This window comes from Geospiza fortis, unplaced genomic scaffold, assembly GCF_000277835.1.
Source record: "Geospiza fortis unplaced genomic scaffold, GeoFor_1.0 scaffold92, whole genome shotgun sequence".
Taxonomy (NCBI): domain Eukaryota; kingdom Metazoa; phylum Chordata; class Aves; order Passeriformes; family Thraupidae; genus Geospiza; species Geospiza fortis.
Window position 1 is genome coordinate 2041254 of NW_005054389.1, and position 27941 is coordinate 2069194.

General features: G+C 43.0%; 1 protein-coding gene across 31 annotated transcripts in view; it reads left to right on the forward strand.

The window, feature by feature from the left end:
- The window catches only part of ANK3 (ankyrin 3), a 284745-nt gene extending 258902 nt beyond the window's left edge, over nucleotides 1-25843 (forward strand). For 24 of the 31 annotated variants that reach the window (XM_031060737.1, XM_031060730.1, XM_031060740.1 and 21 more), the window contains 6 exons: nucleotides 392-523; nucleotides 1541-1684; nucleotides 4673-5345; nucleotides 7230-7608; nucleotides 21294-21386; nucleotides 24440-25843. In XM_031060737.1, the coding sequence (XP_030916597.1) occupies nucleotides 392-523; nucleotides 1541-1684; nucleotides 4673-5345; nucleotides 7230-7608; nucleotides 21294-21362 (1397 nt within the window). In that variant the 3' untranslated portion in view covers nucleotides 21363-21386; nucleotides 24440-25843. Of the gene's footprint in view, nucleotides 1-391; nucleotides 524-1540; nucleotides 1685-3806; nucleotides 4290-4672; nucleotides 5346-7229; nucleotides 7609-21293; nucleotides 21387-24439 lie in introns of those variants that run through there. The other 7 variants (XM_031060744.1, XM_031060745.1, XM_031060748.1 and 4 more) reach the window with 2 other exon arrangements.
- The last annotated feature ends 2098 nt before the right edge of the window (nucleotides 25844-27941 follow it).

The following is a 27941-nucleotide window of genomic DNA, read 5'->3' on the forward strand; positions in this document are numbered from 1 at the left end:
AGGTGACGACAGCACCAGTGCTGAGCTGCACAGGGTGCTCCCAGGGGAATAACAATCAGAGGAAATTAACAGAGTTTATAAATTAGCAGTGATGAGGCAATCTCCAGGGGGGGCTTTTTCATCATGTTTAAGTGGCTTACTGAGTAGAAGTGTGATAATCGCTTCCAGAGATGATTGAAATTCAAAATGATGTCTTAGGAAATTAAAGTATGGGGATATAATGCCATGTTCATTGTTATCTGTAAGGTTTGTGTCAGGGAGTTTTGTTGATGTCTCTGTGACCTATGAAAGTTAGTATTTTTAAGCTTGACAAGATAATTGAGGGATTTGTGCTTTCTTTGGTGTTTTTTGGTTTGTTTTCTTTTCTCACTTGTTTTTTTTGTCTTTATAGAACTGGCAAGAGAACTGAATTTTTCTGTGGATGAAATAAATCAAATCCGAGTAGAAAACCCAAATTCTCTTATTGCTCAAAGCTTCATGTTATTAAAAAAATGGGTTACCAGAGATGGGAAAAATGCTACAAGTAAGTTCAAGTAGTTACTTTTGTTGTTTATAAGTTATAGCCCATTTCATCTGTTGCCAAGTTGTAGAAAATACTATGAATGTCCTTCACAAACAATCAATGAAAAAAGAAGTTTCAGGTACATTTTTACCAGGAGTCAGAAATATGTCATATTTATTCACTATATATGCAGAAGGAAATGACCTGTTCTCCATATCCATAATTGATAGAACAGGTAATGGGCTTGAACTCCAGTAAAAAAAATAATAGGCAAAACTTTCCAGTAACAAGCAATGTGGAACATGGAAATGACTGCCTGGAAAATTTAGGTAGTTTCACTAATTTGCAGGTCATAGGAAAAGACTAAACTTCTTCCTATGAGGAGTGATGGAGATGCTGATTCTGTGCTGATGATTATGAGTTTATCATCTGTACATTTCACTTGAATTGCTCAAACTGAAAAGAGGGGTTGATTTTTGTGAGGTGTGAATTGTGTTCATTACCCTTCTCTGAGCCACAAACTCCTACACACCATTTGAGTCTCCTTTGATCTCTTTCGCTGTAGAAGTGATTTCCAGTATTACTGTGTTCTCACAACAGGATTTTTGTAAATGAGATTTCATGATGTACTGCATGAATAGCCTTATATACATTATTACCTACATGACTGCATATTCTGCCTCAAAACAGAATGGTTAACAGGATTTTTACTCTCCCTTTACACTCCAGTAAAAGGATATTTTGTATCAGTAGTAAGTAAATATGTTCTTTAAGAGCTATCTGACCTTAATCTTTGTGCCTTTTGTGTTGTAATATAATTATACTTGGAGAAAGTGTAGACTCTTAATAGATGTGTATCTTGAAGAAGTAGGCAGCTGAATGACTGCTCAGACAAATGCTGGGGTTTGCTAGAACCAAAGGCATTTGGACATGACAGCAATTTGTAAGTAATGCAGTGTGAATGTAATTGAGAAAAATGATCACACAGTTCTGCAATGCTGAACCTTTTTCTGATGTGTTTTACTTTTTTTTTTTCAGCTGATGCCTTAACTTCTGTATTGACAAAAATTAATCGAATAGATATCGTGACCCTGTTGGAAGGACCAATATTTGATTATGGAAATATTTCAGGCACCAGAAGTTTTGCAGATGAAAATAACGTATTTCATGATCCCATTGATGGTAATTGAATTCTGTAGTCATATTTAATTCCGTGACATGTCCAATAATCCAATAATGTTGTATAAACTAGACTTTAAAGAAAGATTGTTTTACAGAAAGAACAATTTAAAATGTGTAAAGGGGTTTTCCTCTCCATAAGCATGATGTAATAGAATCATAGAATATTCTCAGCTGGAAGGGACCTATGAAGACCATCGAGTCCAGCTCCTGGCCCTGCACAGGACAGCCCCAGGAATCACACCATGTGCCTGAGAGCATTGTCCAAACACATCTTGAACTCTGGCAGGCTTGGTGCTGTGACCACTCCTCTGTTCCAGTACCTGGCCACCCTCTGGGTGAAAATCCTCTTCCCAATATCCAGCCTAAACCTCCCCTGGCAGAGCTTCCTGCTGGCTCATGTTCAAATTCCCACTGACCAGGGCCCCAGGTCCCTTTCCACAGGGCTGCTCTCCAGCCTCTCATTCCAGCCTGCCTCTGTTCCAGTACCTGGCCACCCTCTGGGTGAAAATCCTCTTCCCAATATCCAGCCTAAACCTCCCCTGGCAGAGCTTCCTGCTGGCTCATGTTCAAATTCCCACTGACCAGGGCCCCAGGTCCCTTTCCACAGGGCTGCTCTCCAGCCTCTCATTCCAGCCTGTACACACAGCCAGGGTTGGCCCATGCCAGGTGCAGAACCCAGCACTTGTCTTTGTTAATTTTGTATGGCTGGTGACTGCCCAGCCCTCCCTGCCTTGGAGGTGTCCACAGCTGCTCCCAATTTCAAATCATCAGCGAACTTCCTTAGTACACCTTCAAGTTCTGCATCCAGGTCATTTTGGGGATATGCAGCTTGCACATTATTATCTCAAACACTAAGTGCAGAGTCCCACAAATGTGTGCCTGAGTGAACACTGGTTCCCACCAGCCTCAGGGTCACTTGACAAGACCGAGCTTTTCTCCTGCAGCACTTGTCCTTTGAGGCTTGCCCATGTCTATTTTTTATGTACTTGATATTTAATGCTTGAGAATTTACCTGGAAATATGTGTATTCTTTGGCTTCTTGTCTAGATATGTAGTAGTAAAATTCTTAAAGGAAAAAAAAGGAAGAAGAAGGAGGGAAAAGTGCATAGTATTTGCATGGAACAAATTAATGTGCAATTTACTACCAAGCCTCTTTGAGACCTGTGAACATCGATTGCTCTATGATTTTCACTTGGACCATTTCTCCAATAGCAGTAGAAAAATAAGAAAATGTTTTTTTAGTGCATAAGTGAATATATTTTTCAGCCTGCTAATGGGTAAAGTTGTGTAATAATTTCCTCTTTAAAGTTGTATCAAATGATAGCAGAACTGTGCGGGTTAAATTTGTGTCAGATTAAAAGCAAAAATGAAATTCTTCTTGTAAAACAAAATTTCCATGGAAGTGCTTTTTATTTATCAGTATATTGAAGATACTAAATGTTGACTATTTCTTGTTTCAAATGTTAGATAACAGGCACTGGATTATTACTTTGATTTTATTTGCTTGTATTATTAATAGCTCCTTAAATAAGAGAATTTTTTTGTAAGTAGCATTTCTTTTGGTTTTTGTAATTTGTTCAATTATGTTTTGGCTTTCTCTGTATTTTAGTAAGATTTTTTTTTTTCTTCAGAGCATATGAGCTCAGTGTACCTCCATTATTGAGCAGCATTGCTGGTCATTGAATCATTGCACTACAGAAATAGTTTTCTGTTGACATTTTAAGAAAGTTTCTCTTGAAATGTTGCTTGAGCCTTTTAATAGCAGCATCAATGTTTTTATGAAAAAAGCGCTTCTCTGCAGTTGCTTTGTGTCTCTCCTCTTCTCTGAACCTTCCTCAAGCTTCCTTTCCTCACCAAGACCAGACCTCCTTTGCCTTTCTCTCGGCTGGTTCAGGAAACAAAGCCCCAGTCCCTGTTGATGCACCTCCCCTTGCAGGCAGCACAATGGCCAGTTAACCCCACAGCATGTGTTTTTTCCTTTCCTAGGTTGCCCAACCTCATTTGCCAGAATGCGAACTTAAGGTTTTGTTGCCATTTTTTTATGTGTATATTCAGTTTAATCATTTTGTATGGCTTTTTTTTTATGTTTTCATCAATTTTTCTTTTCTCTTTATTTGATCAGTGTATCTGATTGTACCAATGTCACCAAGATCACCTCAATCTTCAAGATCACCAAGATCTCCTTACTCACCACAGTCCTCTCACCCGAATAACTTCACTGTACCTGAAATATTCATATAGCTCTCCCTTGTTTACTCTTTTATCCCTTTGTTAACTTCCTTACTTTAGTTTTTTTTATCCTGCTGTGTGTTTAGATCTACTGTCTTTTAGTATCCTCGTTAGGATCCATTTCTGTTCTTCATTTCTCAACTAGTCCATTCTTGTAACTCTGTGATTAAATTGGAGGTATATGCTAGTAACATTGTATTTCTGGTATTGTGTATGTTTATATAAAAGCATATTAAAAATATGGATCTGTTTTAGAAAGAATACCTACTGACAAAAAAGTGGCTGTCCAATGTTATGATCTACTGCTGTCTTTAAAATCTGTTCATTAAACTACCAAATTTAAAAAAATAAATAAAATCTTGGCAATAAAGATTTACACAATATGACTGCAAGAGATTGTCTTGTGTGTAAAGGGACAACCACCCTTGTCCACATTTGATTTATTGCATGCCCATAAGACAATCTGCTACAGCTTGAAAATGTTTAAAATGGCTGCACAAGCAATTGCTGAAAACTTTGCCGACTATTAAAAAAATAGTCAGAAGTACTGGCTTCCATGTAAAATTCTCTGGCAGTACTCATTCTTTGTTCCATCTCTTTGGGACAAAGTAACAAAACCTATCAGAACTGCATTGGTTCTTATACACCTGCACCTCCTTGTGTGTTTCATACTTCATGTAACCCATGAATCATTTGGCATTTGCTTATTTGTTGCTCCACGTTTCATCCCAGTCAGTCCAAATGTGCTGTCTTCCTTAGGTTATCCCTCCATCCAAGTGGAACTGGAAACTCCCACTGGGTTGCGCTTCGTGCCGCCCACCCCTTTGCACCAGGACGATTTCCTTAGCGACACCTCTAGCCTAGAGTCACCCCTTAGAACTCCCAGTAGGCTGAGTGACGTGTTAGTGACCTCCCAGGGACACGTAGATGGTACAGCAGCAGCCCCGCCAGTGGTGACTGAAGAGGACACTTCACTGGATGACAGCAAAGTTGATTTCTCAGTGCCTAGAGAAGGAACACCTAAAGATATTTCCGTAGGCGAGAGCCAGTTGGAGGAAGTGGACCTTAAAGATTTTCCGCGGTATCTCGGTAGTTATGGCGGGATATCCAAAGATGCTAAACAAAGGCAGAGCGAAGAGACTAGTGAAAGAGGAGTGAGGACTGAACAGCCCGAGAGAGACAAGTCTGGTACTGATGAGGAGATGACGGCAGAAAAGTTTAAGTCTCTGTTTGAGGACATTCATCTGGAAGAAGGAGCTGAGTCTGAGGAGATGACGGAAGAAAGAGTATGGTCAATTCTTAAAGGTGTTCAACAAGCAGAACGCGAAATGTCTTCAATTACAGGTTGGCAGCCTGACTCCTCCAGCGTCTCCGAGGCGCCGACGTCGGGGCGCAGGATAGGCAGCAGCCTGCTGGATCGCCTGGACGAGAGGTGAGCCCCCTGAGCTGCAGTGTGCCTGTCAGCAGGCTGCCCACGCTGCCACCAGCAGCGCTGCACGGGCTGCTGCTCTCTCAGAATACCTCTGTATGCTTATATGTACATGTAAAAGAAAAACTTGATTTGGCCTCAGATGTATTTGGCTTTAAAAATGTGTATTTGTCAGGTTTCATTCTCGATACAGGCATTTGAGAAGTAGTTCATGTTATCTTTAGCAGGTAGTATTTCTTTTCCTGTTCTTTATCTTGTGTATTTCTATTTCTAATTCATCTCAGTGGTGCATAGATGTAGCTGGAATCAAGAACATTATCTGAAACCAGGATACTACATTACTCTTATTTTTGAGCACCTTTATAGCAATCACCCTTTCCATTTGCATCTCTTTGCCTTCCCTCAGATAATTGTTACTTTTCCCATAAGCCAGTTTTTGAATTGTCACTTTTTATAACACTTGGTTCAAGTGTATTATGTCATGCTAATGTACTAGACTTTTTAAAAGACAAGTTACATGGCATAAGGAGGTAAGAATGGTGATACCAAACCCACCTAGTCCTGTTTGTTGTGTCCTAGCAGTGGCTGCAAGGAAGAAGAGGGGATGTATGTGCTGCATTCTCCCAAACTCCACTTATCCTTTGTATAATGAGCTGCTGAGAGGGATGCTTTCTATGTATTTATCCTCAGTGCATATTTCCCTTGTACGAGCTTTTCCAGCCTGCCCTTTCAGCATTGACAATATGTGTTGGGCTGTCCAGCCCTACTGGTGCCCACTGGGCAAGGGGTTCCTGTGATCACTAATTGAAGAGCCAGCTCTGCAGGAGCTATAAATCAACACAGAATGATTATCTGCACAGTGATCATTTCTCTGCCAGCAGTTTACATCCTCTGCATCTTTGACTCAGGATGTTTTAAGGTTCAAGGTAGCATTAGATACTCTCTTATCAAGTCTAGTGGGAATTTGGTCATTGATTTCAGCAAATTCGTTGTCTTTCAATACTGTAAAGCACTTGAACTACTACTGATGTCATTCCTGTTGTTAAGCAAGTGTTGTTTTTCTGCATTTTATATTGTGTTAAATTAGTGAAATAGATCACTTCTGGAAGTAAAAGGGCTTCCTTAAGAAGATATCAGTTTCTAGCTAGATGAATTCCCTTTGCTGTCTTTTGTAAGAGTCTTGCCAGCAAACAGCTGGCATATTTTCATATGTCAGCATTACACAGTCATAGTTTTTAACAGAAAGTGAGCAAAAATCCAAAGGAAAAGAAAACTGTTTATCAGAAGTGCAGGTGAAACCTCTCCTTAGGTAATCTGACACAAAATTCTGGTCAGCTTTCTGTCTTTTCGTAACCTTCCTTGCCTTTGGCTCTGCATATTGTTGAGACTCTTCAGTATCTAAGGACCTATTTGCAGATTTTTTAAATGGCAAGACTTATCTGGAGTACAGATATTGTACTTTTGGGGGAAAAATAAGTGGTAATTGCATGGTACCAGATACTTTCATCACCTCTTTGATTAGAGAGTGGTTTAAAAATAAGTGCCTTCAGGCTTTAGCTCATGATTATACAAGAGAGCTGGTAGGTTTTATGTATTTTTTTTTTCTCTTTTTACTCCTCTTCACCGAGTGGAAGGAGATTAACATAAAACATTTGGCCTTGTTTCCAGTGTCCACCCTATTTTCATTGCTACTGAAATGATGCCATGATGCGGAAGACAAGGTTGTTAAATAGATTGATGTCTGCAAGTGGAATCTAAAATTTTGCTTTTCTCTGTGTGAAATGTATGGGCTCAGACTGAAGGCTCAGTAAGAGGCTTGGTGCTTTGCCCTTCTGCCTGTGATTTAAGGCCTGAACAGCTGTCTATTCCTTTCTCTTTTTCTTGTAGTTCGGACCAATGTCGGGATTCTGTTACCTCATATGTCAAAGGAGAAGCAGGGAAGCCAGAAACAAATGGAAGCCTATCCGAGTCCACATCAGAGGCAAAAACTAAATCCTACATCCAGGAAGCTTTAAATGATGTGGGAAAACACAGTGATAAAGAAGCCCTGAAAACAAAGTCCCAGATCTCAACTGGTACTAATGAGCAGACATTATCATCAACAGCATATCAGAAATCTTTGGAAGAGACCAGCAAGCCAACAACAGAAGGCAGCAAAACATCTGTGCTTGTCAGCGTGAAGAAGATGGGCTGGAGTACTTCTGAGGATGGCAAGCCAAGAACAAGCATCCAAGAGGAGGAGGGAGCAGTAATGTCTGAACAGAAGGTACAGTATGTCCTGTAATAATTAGCAGTGTGAGGAGTCCCTGTTGCTTGACATATTGGTTGACAAATTTTTTTGTGCGACTTGCAGTGTTGTTTGTGACAGGGTTAGGGTTTTTTTCTTATCCTTCTTTATGCCTTTTCAGTTTATTACTGAATTGAGAAAAATGGAATTGAGAAAAACACTGGAAATTTTTATTTGTGTTGTGAATAGAATGGGGTGGAGTCAGGATAGGCAGGAGAGCCAAGAAGGGCTGCATAATCCCCTCCCTGCCTGGCCCTGAGCCCTGGAAGAGGCTGGAGCAGCTTCTGGGACCACTGTCCTGCACTGCTGGGGAACAGCCCCTTCCCTGCCATGACATACCACCTGTGCAAACAGTGCCAAACAGCTCAGCAGATGTCCCCCATCTGTTCCTGCTAAGGTGTTGCCACTGGTTTCCCACTCTGCCTGTGACATTGAAGCAAATTATAGGAGCACAGAAATATAGGGACCCTTCAGACTCTGTCCTGCTCTTTTTCCCCACAACTACCTGCATTTTTTTTCACTCTGTTAATTTGCAAAAAAAATTTATTTGGGATGATATTTAATCTTCTCCTTATATTTCTTTTTTCATGGACTTGTTCATCCCAACTTCAGAGTCCATCCAGCCAAGACAAATCAAAAGATTTCTAAATGTGTAAAGCATTTTTCCAGGTGGTGGTCCTTTCTCTTTAAAATGCTGCCGAGGGGCTCCCCTTCCTTTCTACCTTGCCTGACTTGTACACCCTTAACTGCAGAACCCCAGTTATAAGTTGCTTTCTGAAAATAAAGATTTTGATAGTTTTCTCAGTTGCTTCTATTTATTTACCAGAAGCTTAGAAGGGAAGTTGGCTCAAAGAATGGCTTGTAGTCCAGTAACTGCGTGCACCTCACACCCCAGCAGTGGGAGGATTGCCACAGAAGAAACCTCGGGGCCAGCAGGGAACCAGGCTGAAAAGGGGAATTGCAGAGTTTCTTCTACATTCCTCTCTCTGCTGAGATTGTCTTTTCTTGGGTATAATACAGGAGGAGATTATAACTTTTGGAAGCAAGATATTTCAGTAGAATTATTTCTACATGATATAGATTTTTTTTTATTGTAGCACAATAAAAATGTTGGCTGTGGTGGGCTGCAGTAAATCACTCAGGTTTAAATTAGTTCATTTAAAGCTATTCTTTCGATTATACAACCAAGAATTCTTTTATTAGATGGTAACATAATCAGTTTCAGCAGTTATGCAGCATATGATTGTTATTATCTTGTTATTAGTTCGTGACACAGTAAGATCTTTCCTAATGTTTGCTAATTACTGGAATACTTTAAAAATGTAAAAGCCTTTGCCTTCTGCAAAGGCAGCTAAAGGCAGATGGCAGCGTTCCTCAGTGTTTGTAGGCTTTGGGGCAGAGCTCAGTCTGGTGGTGCCATGCTCTGATTAAATGCAGGAGTGAGTGTGGATGCACGCTGTAATGTGCTGACATGCTGCACTTCCCCCTCTGCATTCCCATCAGTGGGAAGAGAAGTTGTCACCCACTTTTGTGTGCTCTTTACTGTTGGATATCCCATCTGGATTGAGAAGAATAAGCAAGTGCTTTTCTTAGGCGTGCTCTCTGCACTGCTTTGCTTTATTGGTGAAGGCTGATAATCCTATTTACTAAATAACAAGTCCTTTTATAGGTGTGATCTTTGAATAAACTGGTATCAGAAAATAATGTCATTTCAAAATGTGGGTCTCTCACAAAGCCTGGATGGGTAAGAAACTAGCATCTGTTAGGATGACATGAACTGCTTCTATTATCTTGTTGATATTTCTTCAATAATGCATTCTAATGGAATTTGAATTCAATAAGTTTAATTACTAATGCAGTTCAATTCATGGTGAGATGCTTCATGTGCTATCATGAAAACAGAAAGAAAATTTCTACTGCAGTCTTTCTGCAAGGCATTCTTCAGAAATGCTCCATAAAGAGGAAAGTATGGAAGAAACAGATTTACTTCTGTGGAGAGAAAGTGGGAACAAACTAAAACTACTTGCCAAAGTAAGGTATTTTTGTCTGTGACCCATTTGGAAAGAGGCAGGAAGCAATAGTCACCCATCTGCAGGAGAAGGGCTGCAGCAGTGTTTTGGCACAGAGTTTGCACCAAGAGATGAAACTCAGACTGGTACTGGTCTGATGCCTGGTGACGTGGATGAAACAAATCCTTGGCCTCATTCCAAGTCCACATAAACATTTATAAAAGCATTGCAGTAATGGTGTAGGTCATATAATTCTCCAGAAATGCTCAAGCATCAGATTCCAGTGATGTTTTTAAATGAGAACACAGCACAGTTGCTCTGTTGTTCCAAAGAGGATGATGTCCAGCACATGGGCAAGGTGACTCTCAGTGTCAGAATTCCATCACAAATAAACCACTTAAAGCTGTTTATTAAAAATAACTCCTCCTCTAAAGCTTTCATGCCCTCTGGAAATCTTCTGCTTTCTTGTTACTTCTTCAGGAGAGGATTGGCTTACAGTTTTTTGTATCTATATTTGACTAGTGCCAGAGGACTGCAGATGAATTTTGTCATCCTGCCCTAAATGCTTTTTGTTATATAGTTCTTTTTCTCCTCCACCCACCTATGCCCACTCTTATTTTGCACATAATTTCTGAGATTTGCTTCTTGTTTAGGACGTCTTGGGCCAGATTCAGAAGGAGAAATAGATATGCAGTTCCCAATATCCGCTATCCATGATTTTAAAATCAGGTTGGGGCTGTGGTTGAGTACAACATAGAGGAAATTTTCAAATTTCTCTGTTCAGGAAAGGCTTGGTTCAGCTGAATATCATGGGAAGAGGGTCTGTGCCCTGTGTCTGTCACACACAGAGGTGGGAAGCCCTTTGTCCAACCTGTGCACACAGAGCTGCTCAGCCCCAAAGCTGAGCTCCTTGGGTTTTGGAGGGGAAAGCACTGGGGCTGGCAGAGGGTGCCAGGACAGAGTAACACCCGTGTGTAGCTGCAATACTGTCAGGCTGAGACCAGCTTAGGGCTGTGCCCCTCCAGCTGAGCTCTAACAGCTCCCTTCTTGGAAAAATGCAGGGTGATTGTGCTCCACACTGCAGTTTTGCCACTTATAAAAGCAGATAAATACTGAGCAGGAAAGCCATTCACATGGAGAAGTTCTTCAGAAAGCCTTTTTGTAATGTTCTATGTGGAGTGCTCCACTGAATCTTTCTGTGTGACTGTCTTCTTTTTTTTTTAATTAGGAAATTCACTTCCCATACCTTGTGAATCCATAAAACTTGTTTGAAAGAATAATTTTCAGGAGAAAAAAAAAATCAATGAGCTATGACAAGGTTAAGGGTTTTTTAATATAAAATTTAAAAGAATTACGTAAGGTTTTGAAATTTCACAGGTCAGATGCATTCCAAATAGCATTTTCTGAGACTTGAGAGCTGCTGAGATATTCCGTAGCTGGTGCAATTATCAGGTTACAGCATGCCAAGGAGCAAAAAGGCCTCCTCCCATCATGTACTCGAGCAGTGAAACTGCAAGTCATTATGTACATAACAGGGACAGGGAAAACACTGTCCGTGATAACCTCCGTTTTCTTCTCCTAGTCCTGATCAGCATGTTCTGTCTTGCAAACGTGCTGTTCAAATGTACTAAACCTGCATTTATTAGGAATGTAGTGACAGTGACAGTGAGATTGAGAGTGACTCAAGCTCAGGTGAAGAGCAGAGAATTACCACGAGGGTTTACCGACGGCGGTTGATTCTGAAGGTACTTTGTGATTTCCTTTCTTGAGGTGATGCTGGCATGAACATGGGTTTGGTCTGCTGTGTCAGAATGTCACTTTTGGCATACTGGAGCCCCTGTGGTAGTGTGCTTTCCATGGCCAGTATGGATTGATAACCCAGTGCTAGGTTGCCTTTCCTTGCTTTTAACACAGGGTTATGGGTGTCTTCTGTTGGAAAACAACTGTGCTGCATGGAGTGCTGTGTCCTTCACTGCCACTGCTGTGCATGGCATCTCAAAGGCTGCAGCTAGATGCAGCATGTTGGTGTCCTGTAGAGCAAATATGAGCCACTGAGAAAGATGGGTAACAACATTTCCTTTTTTTTTTTCTGTTGTTTTAAAAAAATTCTGAGTTATAAGTTAAACATTTTCAGGAATATATGAGTGGGATATAGGAAAGTATGAGGCACGTACTCTGGTTGAAACTTGTGGTCTTAAGTGCTTAATGTGTTCTGGAAAACTTTCTCACTGCAGCAGAGGATCCTGATTTAAATCTACTGAAGTTAATAAAAGTCCTTGCATTGCCTTCAGTAGACTCTATTTAGTATATTTATTTACAGATAGCCTTTACTTACAGCACAATATACTACATACACTGATAACAATGGTATCATCATATAAGTAATTGTATTTGCCCTTATAATATTTTTATGTGGTCGTACAGTATGACATTATTTTTCTACAGCATAGAGCATGAGAAAATAAGTCTCTAACATAAACCATTATGTAATTCCTCAGTAACCTACAGGATTTATTAGATTCTTATTAGAAAATCATGCAGTCAAGCCCTGACAAAAAACAGCAGGGCACCTTGGTGCTGTCACAGCACTGGTGCAGTTTGCCTAAACTGTAATTGTTACTTTAGGAGTAAATTGTGACATTTCAATTGCACATATCTATATCACTGTTGCTTGCATGCTTTGTCAAGAGGAGTCTGCACACCACAGCAGGCACTGCACCTTTTGTGTAATGTGGGTGGCAGATAGGCTGCTCTGCACAGCTGCCAAAGAGTCCAAGGTGCAGATGCTTTTGGAAGAGGAAGGGTGACTTTTCTGGCTGCCTCCACCATGGATTCCTTCAGAATACCTGTTTGGGACAGGACAGGAATGGCAGAACTGAGCTCAGCAGAAATGAATGTTTTGTCTGATCCCCCATCTCCCCAGGCAGAACCTGCTGCCTTCCCTGAAAGGCCCTGGGCCTGTCAGGGTATAACCCTTCCTCAGTAATTCCCCCTGCAGATAAGCCCTGACTGCTGAGGCTCAGGAATGTGGTTTCTGTTTTCAAACAGGGCAGACCCCTCCAGTGCTGCAGGAGTCTCTGGTAACACAGAGAGTGTGAGTGTGCTGCAGATTCAAAGGCTGCATAGTTGGCCTGTGGCTAAGGGCCCCCACCCAATTTATGTCTGAACTATTTTGGTGTCCGCTCGTTTGCAGTCAGGAAGTGTTGGAGTAGAAAAGAGGAAAGCGTGTCAAAGGCAGCTTTCTCTTGCTCTCTCTCTTACAGCCCCTGTGTTCAGAGAAAGGCACAGAAAATTGGTTTTAAATGTGGTGGTATAATTTGGGGTAGAACTTCTAGCAGAGCCGTGGTAAAGCAGCATATTTAGTGTTTAGGAATATTTAGGAATCTGCAGCTAGTGCAGACCCGGTGGGAAGGGCGTGCATGGCGAGTGGAGGCGGCTCTTGGGAACGTGTCTGATCTCAGCTGGATTGGAGCTGTACCTGTCTCTTGATTAGAAAACACATGTGATTCTTTGGTTATTTTCTGATCATTTATGGCTTCTTTTTTTATCCCCCACTCTGCATCTTAAGACAAGCTCAAAAGAGAACAAGAGAAAGTTTGAAAGCAACAATCATCAGACCTTTTAGAGAAAGAATTTGATAGTGGAAGCAACCATTTTGGGCATGTAAAGTTCATGAAATGGTGGTATGAAATGGAAAAATCAAGATTTAACATTTTTAGGGACCTGGACTTTTTTCTGCATGTTCCCAAGAGCAGAGGTTCACTTTGGGTGGACTGAAATCACAGTGAGAGCATGCACACGCTGAGGTACAGCTCCTCCGTCAGGGAAGAGCTCTCAGGATGCAGAGGCCTGGAGCAATGCTCACAGTCTGCAGAGGGAAAAGAACTCCCTCTGCTGCTACAGGGCCCTGAGCAGTGACCAGGAGCAGCAGGTTCTCACCTGCCAGTGCCTCAGTGCCTGGCAGAGTGGGTGCTGTGCCCACAGCCAGCTCATGTCCAGCAGCAGGGAGCAGGGGATGAGGGTGGGCTTGGAGCCTCCACTGAGCAGAACCACATGTGGGAACAGTGTTGTTTTACTACAGCCTTTATTAATAGGATCATAGAATGGCTTGGGTTGGAAGGGACATTAAAGATTGTCCAGTTCTAACCTTGTGCCATGGGCAAGGACACTCACCAGGATGCTCAGAGCCCCATCCAGTCTGGCCTTGAGCATTCCACAGATGGAATCCACAACATCCATCCAACCCAGCTCCTCTGGGCAACCTGTGCCAGTGTCTCACCATCCTCACAGTAAAGAATTTTTTCCTAATATTAATCGCTCTTCCTAGTATTCATTACTGCCTGCATGTTGTATTTAAAGCTACAGAGGTACTCACATACCTAGCAGGCATAAAGTTCGCTGGCACTGAAGCCTTGAGGATAAATTGAGTCCTGTGGAAAAAAGGCTTTGCCATGTGCCACCACAGGTACAGTCAGAGCTGAATTGCTTCATTACCTTTGCTCTGCTTTCCCAACTTGTTTTTCCTTTCCGTGCCATTCTGCAGCATTGCTAACACTATTACTTCCTTTTAACTGCTACCTCAATTCTCTGTCCTGGCCCAAATGTGGGGAAAGGCTTTTCTCTCCCACAGAGGTATTTTCCCAGCAGTCTAAGAGCTGAGTCCTGTCAAGTGCTCAGTACTCTAGAGCACATTCCCATGGGATTTAGCACTTCAGAGGGCTGAGCCCATAAAACCAGACAAGCAAGGACTGATGCCCATTTCCACGTGTAATAGGATCCTATTCTAACCTCAAGGTAGTGCAGATGTTTTTGTTTTTCTTCCTTTCCCCTCTTGTATTCACATGGTGGATTGATGGGATGGAGCGCTGCAAAAGAAATTGGTTTATGGTAGTGCAGGAATGCGAGCAATTAGCACACGGGGAAAATTAGAGTGCTTGCCACAATGTGGACATTCAGAGCCTGACCCAAAGCTCTAGTTATTCAGCCATGGCAGGAATCAGTGTCCAGTTTCTCATGCTTTTTCAGAGATTGTGAAATCTTTCATGGATACAAATTTTTTGGCTAAAGCTGTTTTAGTAAGATTCTTGCCAAAAGGTTTATGGTAGAATGTAATGGAAAGTAAAATATATTTCTAAGCAGTGGTTATTCAAATCTGAGGTGATTTAGTATCTTGTACTTTTGCTATTTCTTGACAACTTTTATTGAAGATTTCTCTCTTTCTGTGCATTTTTCCCATGAAATGCCCCTTTACTGATTGTGGAGAGTTTGGTTCAGCCTGCAGGGGAGAAGTGGCCTGAGCAGCAGTTAGCCAAAGCTAGAGCCAGCCAGCAGCTTCCACGGTCTTGCTATTCAGGGGAAGCTTATTTATGGAAAATAAAATGTGGCCATCCTGTAGGTGATAAGAATTAAGTGCCTGTGCCCTGTGTGAGAAAAATGGGAACCATTTCCTCTTGTGTATTCAGCTGGGCACAGGTCTCCACTGCAGTCTCTTTCTGGCTGGGAGAGCTGCAGGTAAATGCCCTCTCCCTGTCCTGCCCCATGAGAGTTGGAGCTGCTGGCCTCAGTAAGGTAATGTGGAATAAATCAAGCCCCAGACTGCAAGTTCTGAGGTGTGCCCTCCTTGCCACATGCACCAGACTATGCCCCAGCTCCCAGCAATGGACTACACTCTGCCCCATTTGCACCCTTGGCTCTCAGGTCTCCTTGCCTTGCCTGTTTTGTTGGGATTTTTCTCCCCCTCCTGTGGCTTTAGCAATACATCTGCAAACAAGCAACTACAGACTCAGCACGGGCGCAGGCGGAGAGTTGTGGCATCTGATTAACAAGGTCTCCCTGAGTAGGCAGAACTCACTAATGAAAATGACCTTAATGAAAGATGTTTGTTTCTCCTGCTGCTGCCACAGAGGCTCGAGACCCCAAGGAGACTGAGGCGCAGCTGCTGCTCATGCATCACAAGAATGTGATCTCAGGACTGAGGGGATTATGCCCTGATGCTGGCTTAGGCCAGTGAGGGAAGAGGTCTGAGCGCTCTGTGCAGCTTCTGTTCCCATTGCGGCATCGCCTCTGGTCTTTGGCAAAATTAAATATTTAGGATCTTTCCATCTTGCTTATTTCCTCCTGCTTTTAAATTCCTTTTTATCCATGACGGTAAGATGCATTCAGCTGCACCTTTTTTCTCCACTGTTTCAACAACACTAGATGTATGGGGGGAATAAAAGGGACTATTATCCCTCTAGTAACAAAACAAACAGGAAAGAAAACCAGAGCTCTGACAAATCTACAGTGAACTTTGGCACAACACTGCAGCACTGACTGTATAACTCCATTTATCTGAAGGTCCCTGGGAACACCCATAATCTGCAAATAGCTGTTAAGAAAATCAGTGGAGCTGGCAGAAGACTTTGAGGAAACTGCTCTTTGCTTCTCCTGCCCTGGAGAGCAGCAGAGAGAGGATACCAGCTGGTTTTGGCAGGACTACACTCCAGCGAGCAGGGTGACATTAAAGCACTCTGCTTTGCAAAGCTTCCTGGCATGTTCTGGAGCTGAGGCTTGCAGACTGCAGCCTTTGTATGCTTTAGTCCCAGGGATATAACTGGGCTTCCAGTAATCACGGTATTAACTTTTCTCCCTGCCTTTCTAAAGCTTTTGGTATTGTGACAGTGATTTTGACTGGTCAAGGGTAAAATGAAGCCCACATAAGTATGATGCAGCGGAAAGAATTTTATTCTCTAGCTGTGACGCAGATGCACCAGCTTTGTGTTTAAAAACAGCTTTTGTTGACAAGGTCATCTAATGTGCCATTCTAACCCAATGTTGGTTTGAGCTCTTGCAACTAAAACTGCCAGTGGGTAGGGTTTTTTCCATAGCAAACATCCATCTTTTTAACTGCATAGAATTAGAAAAGTCAGTAAATCAGATCTACCTCCTGCCAGTTGTGAGCCCTCCTGCAATTTGTTTAGCTACCCACCAGCAAGAGAATTGTGAAAGCTGGATTTCATGCACGCTGACTGCTGAGTATTTACAGCATTCATCCTTAAATTGTGCTTAAAGAAGCATGTAGCTAATTAAAACCCAAGATTCACCACACCTTTAAAACTGCATTTTCTTCCAGGAGACATCTTTCAGTGCAGCAGTACACTTTTCATTTCATTTGAAGCAGAACACAGTAATTCTTGCTAGGTTGTTTTAAGGTTGTTGACTTGCTCAAAGCTGCAGTAAGGAGTCAAAGAACCAGTACATGAAAGTGGTGTTGGTGTGCCAAGTAACCTGGTGACTAATAACAGTCTTGCTCCTGGCCATGTTGTTTTATTTCTGGTTTTCATGGGTTTTATTGTAGTGGCTTTGGAGACCCTACTCCTGAGAGGGAACCTTTCCATACCTCTGTGCTCCATGGGATGTCTGTGCCAGGGTTCCCTCCTGCTCCTTGGGGTACTGTGTTGGAGCCCACTGGGGAGTCTCTGAACCCACACGTGGAAGGCCAGGAAAGAAACTGTGCATCTAGTTCCCCATCTGCTCTCATCTGATTAGAGTGTGAAGCCTCCAGAATCAGTCTTTCCCCCTGCCATCTCTGTGAGTAGGAAAGCCCACAGGTTTCAGTTCCCAAACCCTTTGCCCGGTCGCTGGCCCTGCCTGGCAGCAGCCCCGTCCCTCTCTGGTGAGAAAGGAAGCAGCCGGCTGCCGCTGGGGCCCCGCTCGCCCAGGCACCAACCTCACACTTCCCTCCCCCTGCACAGAGCCCGGTGCTCTGCCTGGGCAGGTGTGCCATTTCTCCTTCTGGGGAGTGAATTTTTCAAGCTCCATCTGAAGGCTTCAGTAGCTGTTTGTTCTGTGCTTTTGTAGGGATGCCAGCATTCCCTGGCCCAGGCACCTCAGCTAGGTGTGTCTGAGGCACAGGACCTCATCCTTGTGTCCCTGTGCGCTGGAATCCACCTGGCTGTGGAGCCTGTCCTTCTCTTGGCAGTGCTTCCTGAAGCACCAAAGTTCAGCAAGTTGTACAGCTTGCTAACAGCCTGTGAAAGCCTGGGGAAAAAGATGTGTAAAATATCTGAATTCTGTTGCTTAAGTGGTGACTTCAGTACAACTTTCAATGTGAAACCAGTAGAAATTCTGTACTTGTGAAGAGGCAAACATGGCCAGGGGCTCTGCTCTGCAGTACTCCCCCCTGGCTCCTGCCTGCTGCCATTGTCCCCAGGCAAGGAAAATGGAAAACCTTGGCTAGAAAAGACCACAAATGGCTTGTAAACAAAAGGAAAGGTTTGTTTTGCTTAGAGCTTAGAAATAGCATACAATCCCAATGCTATATTGTACATCTTGAAAAAGCTGCTTTAGTAGGGAATACTGTTTTAAAAAAATACACATGGCATCACTGTATTTGTTTATTATAAAGCAGTGCTAGGAGCTTATGCAGACAACTATGTAGTGTATAGACCAGTAAATAGAAAATATATTTGCCCTGTGGTGTTCAGTACATTGAAGCATTACAAAAGCTGTAATAGTCTCCTTTCAAATATTGTTTTGTAGTTAATATTGTTATAATGTTTTTTATGCAATGTTTTCTTTCTGCTTCCTCCCTCTACTTGTAATTTTTCCATAGTGGGTTGAGAGTGAGGGGAGAAGAAAAGTTCTAGGGATTTTTTTTGTTTGTTTAGGTTATTGATTTACAAGTGGAAATTTTTCATATGTAGGCCAGCTACAGTATCATTATGTTTTCCTTTCTTATATGAAAGATATAAACACAAACAATGGATAGTTTTGGAGCATCAAAAGCAGTGCTTGCTTCAGCACACAGGTTTGAAAATATGACTTTGTAAGGTAAAGTTAGCAAAGTTTTTTAGAACATAAGTTCATGACTGCCAGCTGGGCTCAGACTCTAGACTAATGTCATTTATTTATGATTTAAGCAATAATTCCTTTAAGTGGAATTAAGTCGCTGGCATAGCAGCTAGGAAACTGCTTTTACATTTATTTACACTGGTGCTATAAATTGCTGGTGCTACAAGAAGTGATGGCTGGAGTGCTGCTGATCTCAATAAGTCATGGACCGGGCTGCCGAGGCTCCTCGCCACGGTGGCACTGTGCCGGGCAAAGTGTCACGTAAGACAACTTCCTTCATCTTGTAAGTGCTGAGAAGTCCTGTCTGTCTTCTGTGTTTGTGTTTAAGACCTCGTGTTTAGCAAGCTATAGGCAGAGCTGTCTTTTTAAGTCCAACATTTCCCCCATGTTAGACCATGCTTCTGCATGTGCCGAAGCAGAAACGCTGCTGAGTTTCACTGAGAAGTTGTGAAGAGCTAAGGGGTGTCTCACAGGGCTCAGACTGACCACTCGATTTTGTTACCCAGAGAGTTCCTGACATGCATTAGTTAATAAGAGCAGTGTGCTAAAAGCTCCCTACAGGCTTTAGGGAAACATCTTGTAGGACGAATGCACAGGTATTGCATTGCTAAATGAACGAGGCTTTCAAACAGTTCGTGTGGCATAAAACAAACTGTTACATAAAGTTGAAGCTAGCATGTGCTTGTTGCTTGGATTGGTGTGCAAATATGTGTGGGTTTGACAGATTATAGGCTCTATTGCTAATCTTATACACGTTCTTTAGGGTGAGGAAGCAAAAAACATTCCTGGTGAATCTGTAACAGAGGAACAGTTTACCGATGAAGAAGGCAACGTCATCACGAGAAAAGTAATCATGAATTACATCACTGCTCTGAGTCTTTGCATTCAAGTAACTTCTTTTAACATACTTTTTCCCTTTAGAATCTAGGAAAAAAATAAAAATCGATACTTTTCATGTATTGCTTCCCACAGATCACCCGGAAGGTAGTGAGACGTGTTGTTATCCCCCATGAGAGGAAAGTTGGTGAAATGGTAATGCCACGGGGACTACCAGCAAATAACAGTAGGCTCAGAGGGTTGTGTTGACTGCTAGAAAGTGCTGCTAAAGGGCTGGAGGTTTGCATTTAACAAGAAGCCTTGGCAAAAAGTGCAATGCTTGCGGTTACTGGCCAGTTGTGTGTTGGAATCACGGGGCAGGGCTGGTGTCAGGGGAGCCTGGCTGAATTCTGTTGGTACAGGGCATCCAGGTCTGTTTCTGTAAAACAGGCAGCAGGTCTGAGCCATGGCTTTGGGGCCTGCTTGGTGCCATCAAGTTGAGCAGTGTCTGTGTGTTTAGTTAAGCCCTTGCAGAATCTGTACCTTACAGCTGTAGGTGGATTGTGTGGCTTTTTCACCAGCCCAGAGGAATGAGCTGTAGTGTGATCCCAGTGGCCTCTTGCTCACCTTGGTGTGATACTCCTGGTGCTGGTGACTGAGGGTTGGCAGGATTCAGGTCAGTCAGAACATACCCAAGCAATGGTATCTTTACAAGCAAGCACCAAGACAGGATTTTGTCCCTGGGGATCAAAATTGGAAGCCTTCTGCAGGCCTGGACTATGCCCAGCTTTATCACCCTGACAGCAGGAAGAGTAGAACTATTGTGTGCCAGCACACCCCGGCCCCTCTTGGGAAGGACTTCAGTGACAGGGGCAGGAGTGGGCAGGCTGTGCCTCAGCTGTCAGCTGTCCCCAGGAGGCCTTGGGGGAATGGGCATTGCCTCTGGAAACAAATGGCTTCAGAGGAGCTCATGCCTTCTTCCCCAGCACATGGCCCTCAGACATCTCTGCTCAAGTAAAACTGTCACTGAGGCTAATGAAATTCTTGTCTGAGTGAAAACAGATTCAGAAAGGAAGATAACAGATACCCTTTCTTTTCTGGCAATTAAAATAAAAAAAGAAAAAGGAAAAAAGTCACAGAAATAAGAGAATGGAAACAAACTTATTTCCATTCCCTCTTTCCTAGTTGTTCATGAAGGAAAAAAAAATCCTGCCCAGCAAGGGGTAAACATTTTCAATTTGCTGCACCAGATTAGATTAGTTGGAAACTACAAATAGTTACAAATACATCAATGCAGATCACCTGAGGGGTAAATTCTGCCCATAGCCACACATAAACAGATGCCTTTCTCTGATGTGAATGAGGCTTGTGATTACTGGAGAATTTATTTTTAGATGATTATTGAGCTACTTTTAATGAGCAAAGATGAACTTTATTTTGGGGTTTGCTGTTTTAAAGATGCTGAAACCTGCACTGCTTGTCACTGTCATTGGTTTTACTTCTATGCTGCTTCAGTGGTGGTTTTTGCTGGCTTTCTTCCTCTTCCCTTTATTCTGTTACTAACCTGCTCACTTTGAAGCACAGACGTTGTGAAACATCATAAGAGCAGCCACAGGCTCTGCTGTTGGGAATGCCCACCAATTTGGCTGCCCAGGAGGACAGCTGGGAAAGGGGATTTTTCCCTGAAAGTGGCACTGGCTCCCACTGCAGTTGGCAGCAGGGGCTCTGCCAAGGACTGACTGCCAGCCAGGCACCCCAGCCCAGGGGTCAGGCTGAAACTGTAGAGCTGTGTTTTCTACTTGAAGATGATATTTCAGACCTGTGCTTTTGCAGCTCAGCAGAGTGGATAAATAGATTGTGTGTATCTTTGAAATGAAGTGTTAATGTGATTTAACTGCTTTTTACTTATCCTGTTACAGCAAAATGTGTATCCTGTTTTGGAAGCTGGTTTACAATTATGAGTGCTCTCTGCAGACTTGTGCTAATGTTTATACTTTTCCTTTAAAGCAGGGAGAAGCTTATAAGGTTAAGACAAAGAAAGAAGTCAGACACGTGGAGAAGAAGAGTTACTCATGAAAGCTGAAAGCCAACCACTGAAGGGTCAGTGTGATCAATTTTCTTCCCTTGTTGAAAGCTTTTGCCAGCATGGGGAAGAGCACTGGGCTGCACAAAGGCTTGCCTCTGCTACCCTGACTTTGCTTTCCAGCTGCAGGCCTGAATAGCTGGCCCTTGATCTTGTAAGCAGAAAATGACCTTGTGTTCACATATAAAAATTAATCTTTACTTCTTGGAAAATAAAACAAAGCAATACTCAGGCATGTGTAAGATTTCTCGGAATTTTACAGTGTTTGTAATCCATAGAACTTTCTACCCCTAAAACTTAAACACAAATAGTAAAGGAGCTGCACACAAATAAACCTAGGAGTGAAATGCTTCTTCCACTGTCAGACATGTGATCTGAGGGCAGTTATGCAAGTCAAAGTCCTTGTAAGTGAAGTGTCTCAATATTTGCCAACAAATAATCCCTACCAACTGTTCCTTGTGAATTTTATTGATCCAGCCTTAACGATTGTAGCAAGCCGGCAGCTGATGGTTTAAGGGCTTCCCAAGCTAAACCCAAATGCACAGACTGAGACACCTTTGCTGGGCACTCTGTAAAGATGTGAAGAAAATAAGCCAGAGGCTGCTTTGTCTCACTGGCACAGCTACACACAGAGACGTGCCTGTGTGACTTTCAATGCTGGCCCATCAGTCATGGCTCCAAGTGTGTAGGTTTAGCATGGACATGTCTTTTTTCTGCTCCTTTCTCTTAGCTTTGCTGGGTTTCAGGAAATGGACAGAGGAGGAGTTTATGAAGTGCAATACTGTGTGTTATCCTTTTACTGTACATATGGTATAGAATTGACTGTAAGAACAGAATAAACAGGACTGGCAAATAGATCAGATAGTGAGGAAAAGGACAGCCAGAAGCAGAGTCTCTCTTGAGTCACCAGTCCCTTCTAACTGATGCAATGTAAGGTAACCCCTACAGCCCCCCGGCCCTGCAGGTGCTCTGTGCCTGTGAGTAGAGCCATTTAGACAAACAGCACTCAGTGTGTGGGATCTAGCTGAGGGATTTATGGATCAAGCCCCAAGGAGCAAGCTCTGTGAGGTGACTGGTGTGATTTCAGTGTCTGGTAAGCACCTACTGCATCCACCTGAATTGCTGCTTTTACTGAGAGTCCTCCTGTGTGTGCTAATAGAATAACACAGCTTCTCATGGCTTGGTACTCAACATACTCATAAAATATTTGTTGTTTGGAAAGAGGAGGTGATTCTTTTGACACAACTTTCCCCTTTATGGAGCTCAAGCATGTGGGAGTAAAGCAAGCCAAAGCGATGGCACTGTTTATATGAAATTGTGTCCCATGCTGGGTCCCGTGCTGCTTCCACTGTCAATCTGCAGGGCCAGAGCAGCAGAAATGTGTAAACTCAGGCATTGAAGGCAAGATGGGGCATTGAACCCCATAAGCAATGCAGCTAAAGAGCCTGGCAGCGTACGAGTTTGATGCAAAAGACACCAGGGATAAGCATTTCATTTTAAAATAAAATTACATAAATTAGGCGATCTTTGCCTGATGTATGAAACAGTCTGACCTTTAGTCTTTGCCTAATGTATGAAACAGTCTGACCTTCAGGAAGCTAGAGTCTGAGTTCCTCAGAATCAGATCTTAGGAAGCCAGAGTCTGAGTTCCTCAGAATCAGATCTGCTCCCATGGCTGCTGATGCATTTCTCCTGTGATTTCCAGTAGGCAAATCTTCCATGCTGGAGCCCCTGAGGAACTCAGGGAGTCTGCCTTAGATAATGAACCTTTGCTCTGGGGGGAAGTTTGTCCTGTAAGATGAATCTCTGTGCTCCAAACTTTGATATGATAAGCATGACCAAATGTGCACTAGGTAATTGTCAGGGCAGTCAAGAGCCCATTAAAAACATTTCATTTGGATGCAGAAGTGGATGTGTTTGCAGAGGCAGGGGATTCTATAGAAAAACTGTTTTGTAATCACAAAAGACAAAAAAAATCCTGTTGGGCAGGCAGAGGTGGTTCTTTTCTTTGGAGTGTTTGAAAAAATCACGATGTTAGCTAGGTTTTGCTGTGAAAATGTCCCTGTCACCACTGCAGATAAGCCCACAGTGCAGCACAGGTTGAAAGGAGAAGCCAAGAACTCGTGCGTGCAGTTCCGCAGGACAGCACGGTGTGAGCTGGCGTGACTGCTGCAGTGGGAACAGGAGGCTCTCAGCAGCAGGACAGATTTATGACAACTGTAGATGTGGGCAAGGACAGATTGCTTTAGCGTGGAAGGAGCACTCCTGGGGGATGTGTGTGGACCTGTGACCTGATTACTGAGCAGGCATGTCCGTGCCAGCCCGAGCCCTGCCGGCTGCCCTGTGCCCAGGTGCCCGAGAGCTGCAGGGCTTCCACTCATGCTCAGTGCTGTGTTTATGCTTCTGCTTCCTGCCCTCTCTGCTGCTGTTGTACAACACATGTCACTAACTTGCTGTCCTTATGTGCATGGCTCTAGTTGGAGGGGTGAGAGAGCAGGAGCTGGACTGTCTCTCCTTGTGCTGCTCATGCAAGCCAGGCTGGAGGGAGATGGATGGCGCTGCTCCTTGTCCCTGCTTTTGTCCTTCACCAAGCCTCCTAAAGGCTGGGTGCTGCACTCCTGCCTCTGCAGGAATGTTCCCTGAGCAACTGGCAGAGGTGGAGGTGCAAGGAGAGCAGGTTTTCTATCACTGTGGGGATGCTTGCACACAATGAAGAAAAACGTGCTGTGGAAGCAGCAGCTCTCTCTGTCTGGAGATGATGCTGTTCCTTCCACAACAAAAGAACCTATTCCTCGTCATCACTGGATCAGATGAGCTGGTGGATGTCCGGGATGATGAAATGCAGTGTGCTGCAAACATAATTATAAATCAGTTCATGAGCAGTGTGGACATCTGCAGCTGCATTTTCCCCTCACGCTGGAGCTCAGCTAATGTCATTGCCTACCTAGAAGCTGTGTGATTTAGCCTATTGCAGAATTCCAATTACATTTCTGTTTAGTCAGGGAAAGGCAGGAAACTGATTCTAACAAGATATTTCTGACATTATTTGTTCTCTGTTTTCTCTCCACAGTGTGCTTTTACTGCCAGTATTCTAGAGGGACACTCACGGAAGAAAAATCAACAGGAATTAAAACATTCACCTATAAAAGTGTGCGTGTGTTTGCTGCTTCCCCACATTAACCGCATGGTTTTTATGCAAAAAGAAAAAAAAAACAAACAAAAAAAAATCCCAGACAAAAAAATTAATTTAGCATGAGCCAATTTACAGAGCATGGAAATTCACATTCATTCACAGGATTGGAGGGTGCTCAGTTACCAATGCAGTGTATATACAAGATGCCATGCTGTTATCAGCTTCTCTCAAGCAGTTTGATGTCATCTCAAAAGAAATAAATTCCTGTGGCCAGAGAGGATATGCGAAGACGAAATGGTTAAACCATGGAAAGACACTAAAAATACTAAAATCCACAACAGCTCGCCTTATTTTTCTTGGACCCAAACTGTCAGGGTATAAAACACTATTTGTTTCTTTTTTAAACATCAATAGTTTTGCTGTAAATAAATAACACTGTATAAATTCTAACAAAATAGAATAAGTGTTGATAAGGCACTGCCTTTTCGATCACAAACAGAATATTGCGAATGCATTGAGCAGGCTAGGTGTCTCAAATGGCTGCACCTACAGGGATATTCTGGGTGTATCTTCACAGATTCTTGTATATTAGCAATTATAATGTTTGTATATGCAAAATCGCTAGCTTGATTTTAAAAAAATCTTTAAAATCTGCTGCAAATTTAAATGATTCCCAAAATGAGGAATTCTGTAGTTCTGTGAAAATTTTTCTTCAGAGTACTAATATTTTGATGCATGTGTTTCACCTTATTTTGATTAAATCTTTTCCAGTTTTGCAAACACTATTCCGCAACATGAAAAATAAGATTTTATCTGTAAACACAAAGCCCTTCATCTAATATTTGTTGCTGTTGCCAATTTTTCAATGAAATGACCTAAGACCCATAACATATACAGTAGTTACATTATGGGGAGGGGGGTGCTATCTGTTCTTGCTTTATAATGGGGGTAATGCTTGCAGCTTTAGAAGTGGGTTGGTGCTCTAAGGAGCACAAGTTTGGGATATTTTTAAATGAACTGAAGAGAAATTATTAGCTAATAGACTGGCAGCACGCTGTAAAATTATTACTGTATTGTGTACTGGCTATAAGATGTAGAATCTTTCAGTAAGCCAATCATCTGTAATCATCCTAGCAGTGTAATATTAGGTTGTTAAGGCTGCTGTGTTTTAAAGGGCATTTTTATTTGGTTTTTGGTGAAATACTTTAATTTGTTGATTATATTCATATGGAAACAGCATTCATTGATAATAGCTCTAATTACATATGTATGAAAACAACAAACACTGGATGATCTAGTTGATTATTTAAGCATAAAATAAATTGTGTTAAAACTCTTGGATAACGTGTATTTGGCAGTGTTCTTGTACCCCACAGATGTGAGGCTTTGCAAGGCCAGCAGTTATCTGCCCCTGGCTTTCAGCTGCTTTTCCTCTCTGTTTCTTTTGTCTAATCCACCTCTTCATCTTCCCAGTGTGACAGGCCATCCCTTGGCAGGCTCTCCCCAGGTCGGGGCAGCAGGAGGAAAACACAGCAGCCAGCAGCACATGCCCAGCAAGGCTAAGGAAAACCCACTCTCAGGATTGGAGATTTGGGAAAGGGGCCTGTGCAACGGGGGGGTGTGCAGCCCTTTCTACAACACATGTGAGCTCTGCACCTCCTGTAAATTCTTTCGCCCTGTCAAGAACCAGGAAAAGCACTACTAAAAGCAATTGTCTCCCCAGTATCAGTCAGATCAGTAACAGACCCACAGCCCATGAGGACATTAAAATGTGCATCCCCTGTATATTGCATGCACTTCCTGTATATTATGGGTGATGGAGCACTATAAAGAATGTGGCCAAAACAGGTTTGTAGCATCAGTACACACACTGGTCTGAACTGCAGGCTTCTGCTCAGGTGCAGTAAATACAATTTATTATGCAAGGATCTGTTTTACCTGGTTTTTAAGGCAATGTGAAGATGAGGTACTTCACCCCAGCTTTGGCACCTGAGGAAGCTCCTCTTCTACAGATCCACCTCAGTCTGCTTGTTGTTATCTGGTGATCCCCACAGGACCTGCTCCTCACCTGGGTCAGTCAGCAAAGCTCTCCTGACTGTGACGAACAGCAGCACTTGGAGAACGTAACAGGTTGGTTTGTCAGTGTCTCTGAGTTATTAGGGCCACTGGCTTTTGAAGCAGTGATGGTAAATGAAGTTTTCATTGTTTGAGCAGCCAGTCTGTGTTGCACTGTATGTTTTACCTAGGTCAGGATACTGCTGGTGCTGGTACAGTGCTGGTGGTTCGGGTCCTTATGCCAAAGTTTGGAGGACAAATGCCACTTGCACCATGGGAGAACAAGTGCATCTTCCTGCAGTTCACAGTCCGACAGCAGCAATCATCCTGTAGCCTCGCCATCCAGATGCCTTCCTCCCTTCCAGCATCCTGACCAGCTGAATGAGAGAGAGGGTTTTCAGGAAATGCTGGGAGATGTATATATATATAATATCATGATTGTACATCTGGAAGCAAAGGCCATGGTGACAACCAGCAGGAAGGCAGGAGCTGTACTGTAGAAGAGCCTCTCTTCAATCTCTAACAGCATCCAAAAGGCAGCTTTTTGTTTGACTAATCTCTTCATCTGCCTGGTTCCCTGTTAGTGCCTGGTGCTGGTGTGGAGAGAAGCTGTGACTGTCCCTGGAATGGCAGCTCTGGCAGGCAGAAGACAGAGAAGCCAGGCTGCCTGTGCAGAGCAGAGTGTGCAGGTGAGTCTCAGAGCTCTCCTGCCGTGCTTTGTGTGGCAGCTCTGCGCTCTCGCCTGTCACAGCACACTCAGGAGCTGCTGGCTCAGCTCGGGGCTCTGAGGGTGCTCCTGCAGCCCAGCCCTGTCACAGGGGTGCCCGAGCAGGCTGTGACCCCGACAGCCTCTCCTGGGCCGGCACTGACAGGTCCCACTGCTGGCAGGTGCCAGTCCCCAGCAGCTGCTGCACGGGCACACCTGTGTCAGTTTGCTTCCCCGTTAAATACAGAGAGACAACAGAGAACAGAAAATCTCCAGCGATATTCACAGAGTTTAAAATTTCATACTAAATGCTGCACAAACAGGATTTTCTGGGTGTTGGTTTTGTTTTGCACTGAGTGATTCCAACAGTAGCTCAGGATATTTGGGAAAAAACAAGGTTAAAGTGTAAATGGTCATATGAGAAGGAAACCAGAAATCTTGCCAGAACAAGCAAATGGCACAGACAGCTCTGGAGTGAGAGAGGACCCTACCTAAATGTACACTTTTGTCTTTTTTTTTTTTTCATGTTTTCCTCAGTGAGAACATTCCCCTTAGAGGCAAAATTGTAAGTCATGGGATTCTGATTGCATCTATTAAAATAAACTTGATTGCTAAATACAGCGTTATTTTCATCCATTGATATTTGATTTAGCACTAATTAATAATGCTGCAGAGTAT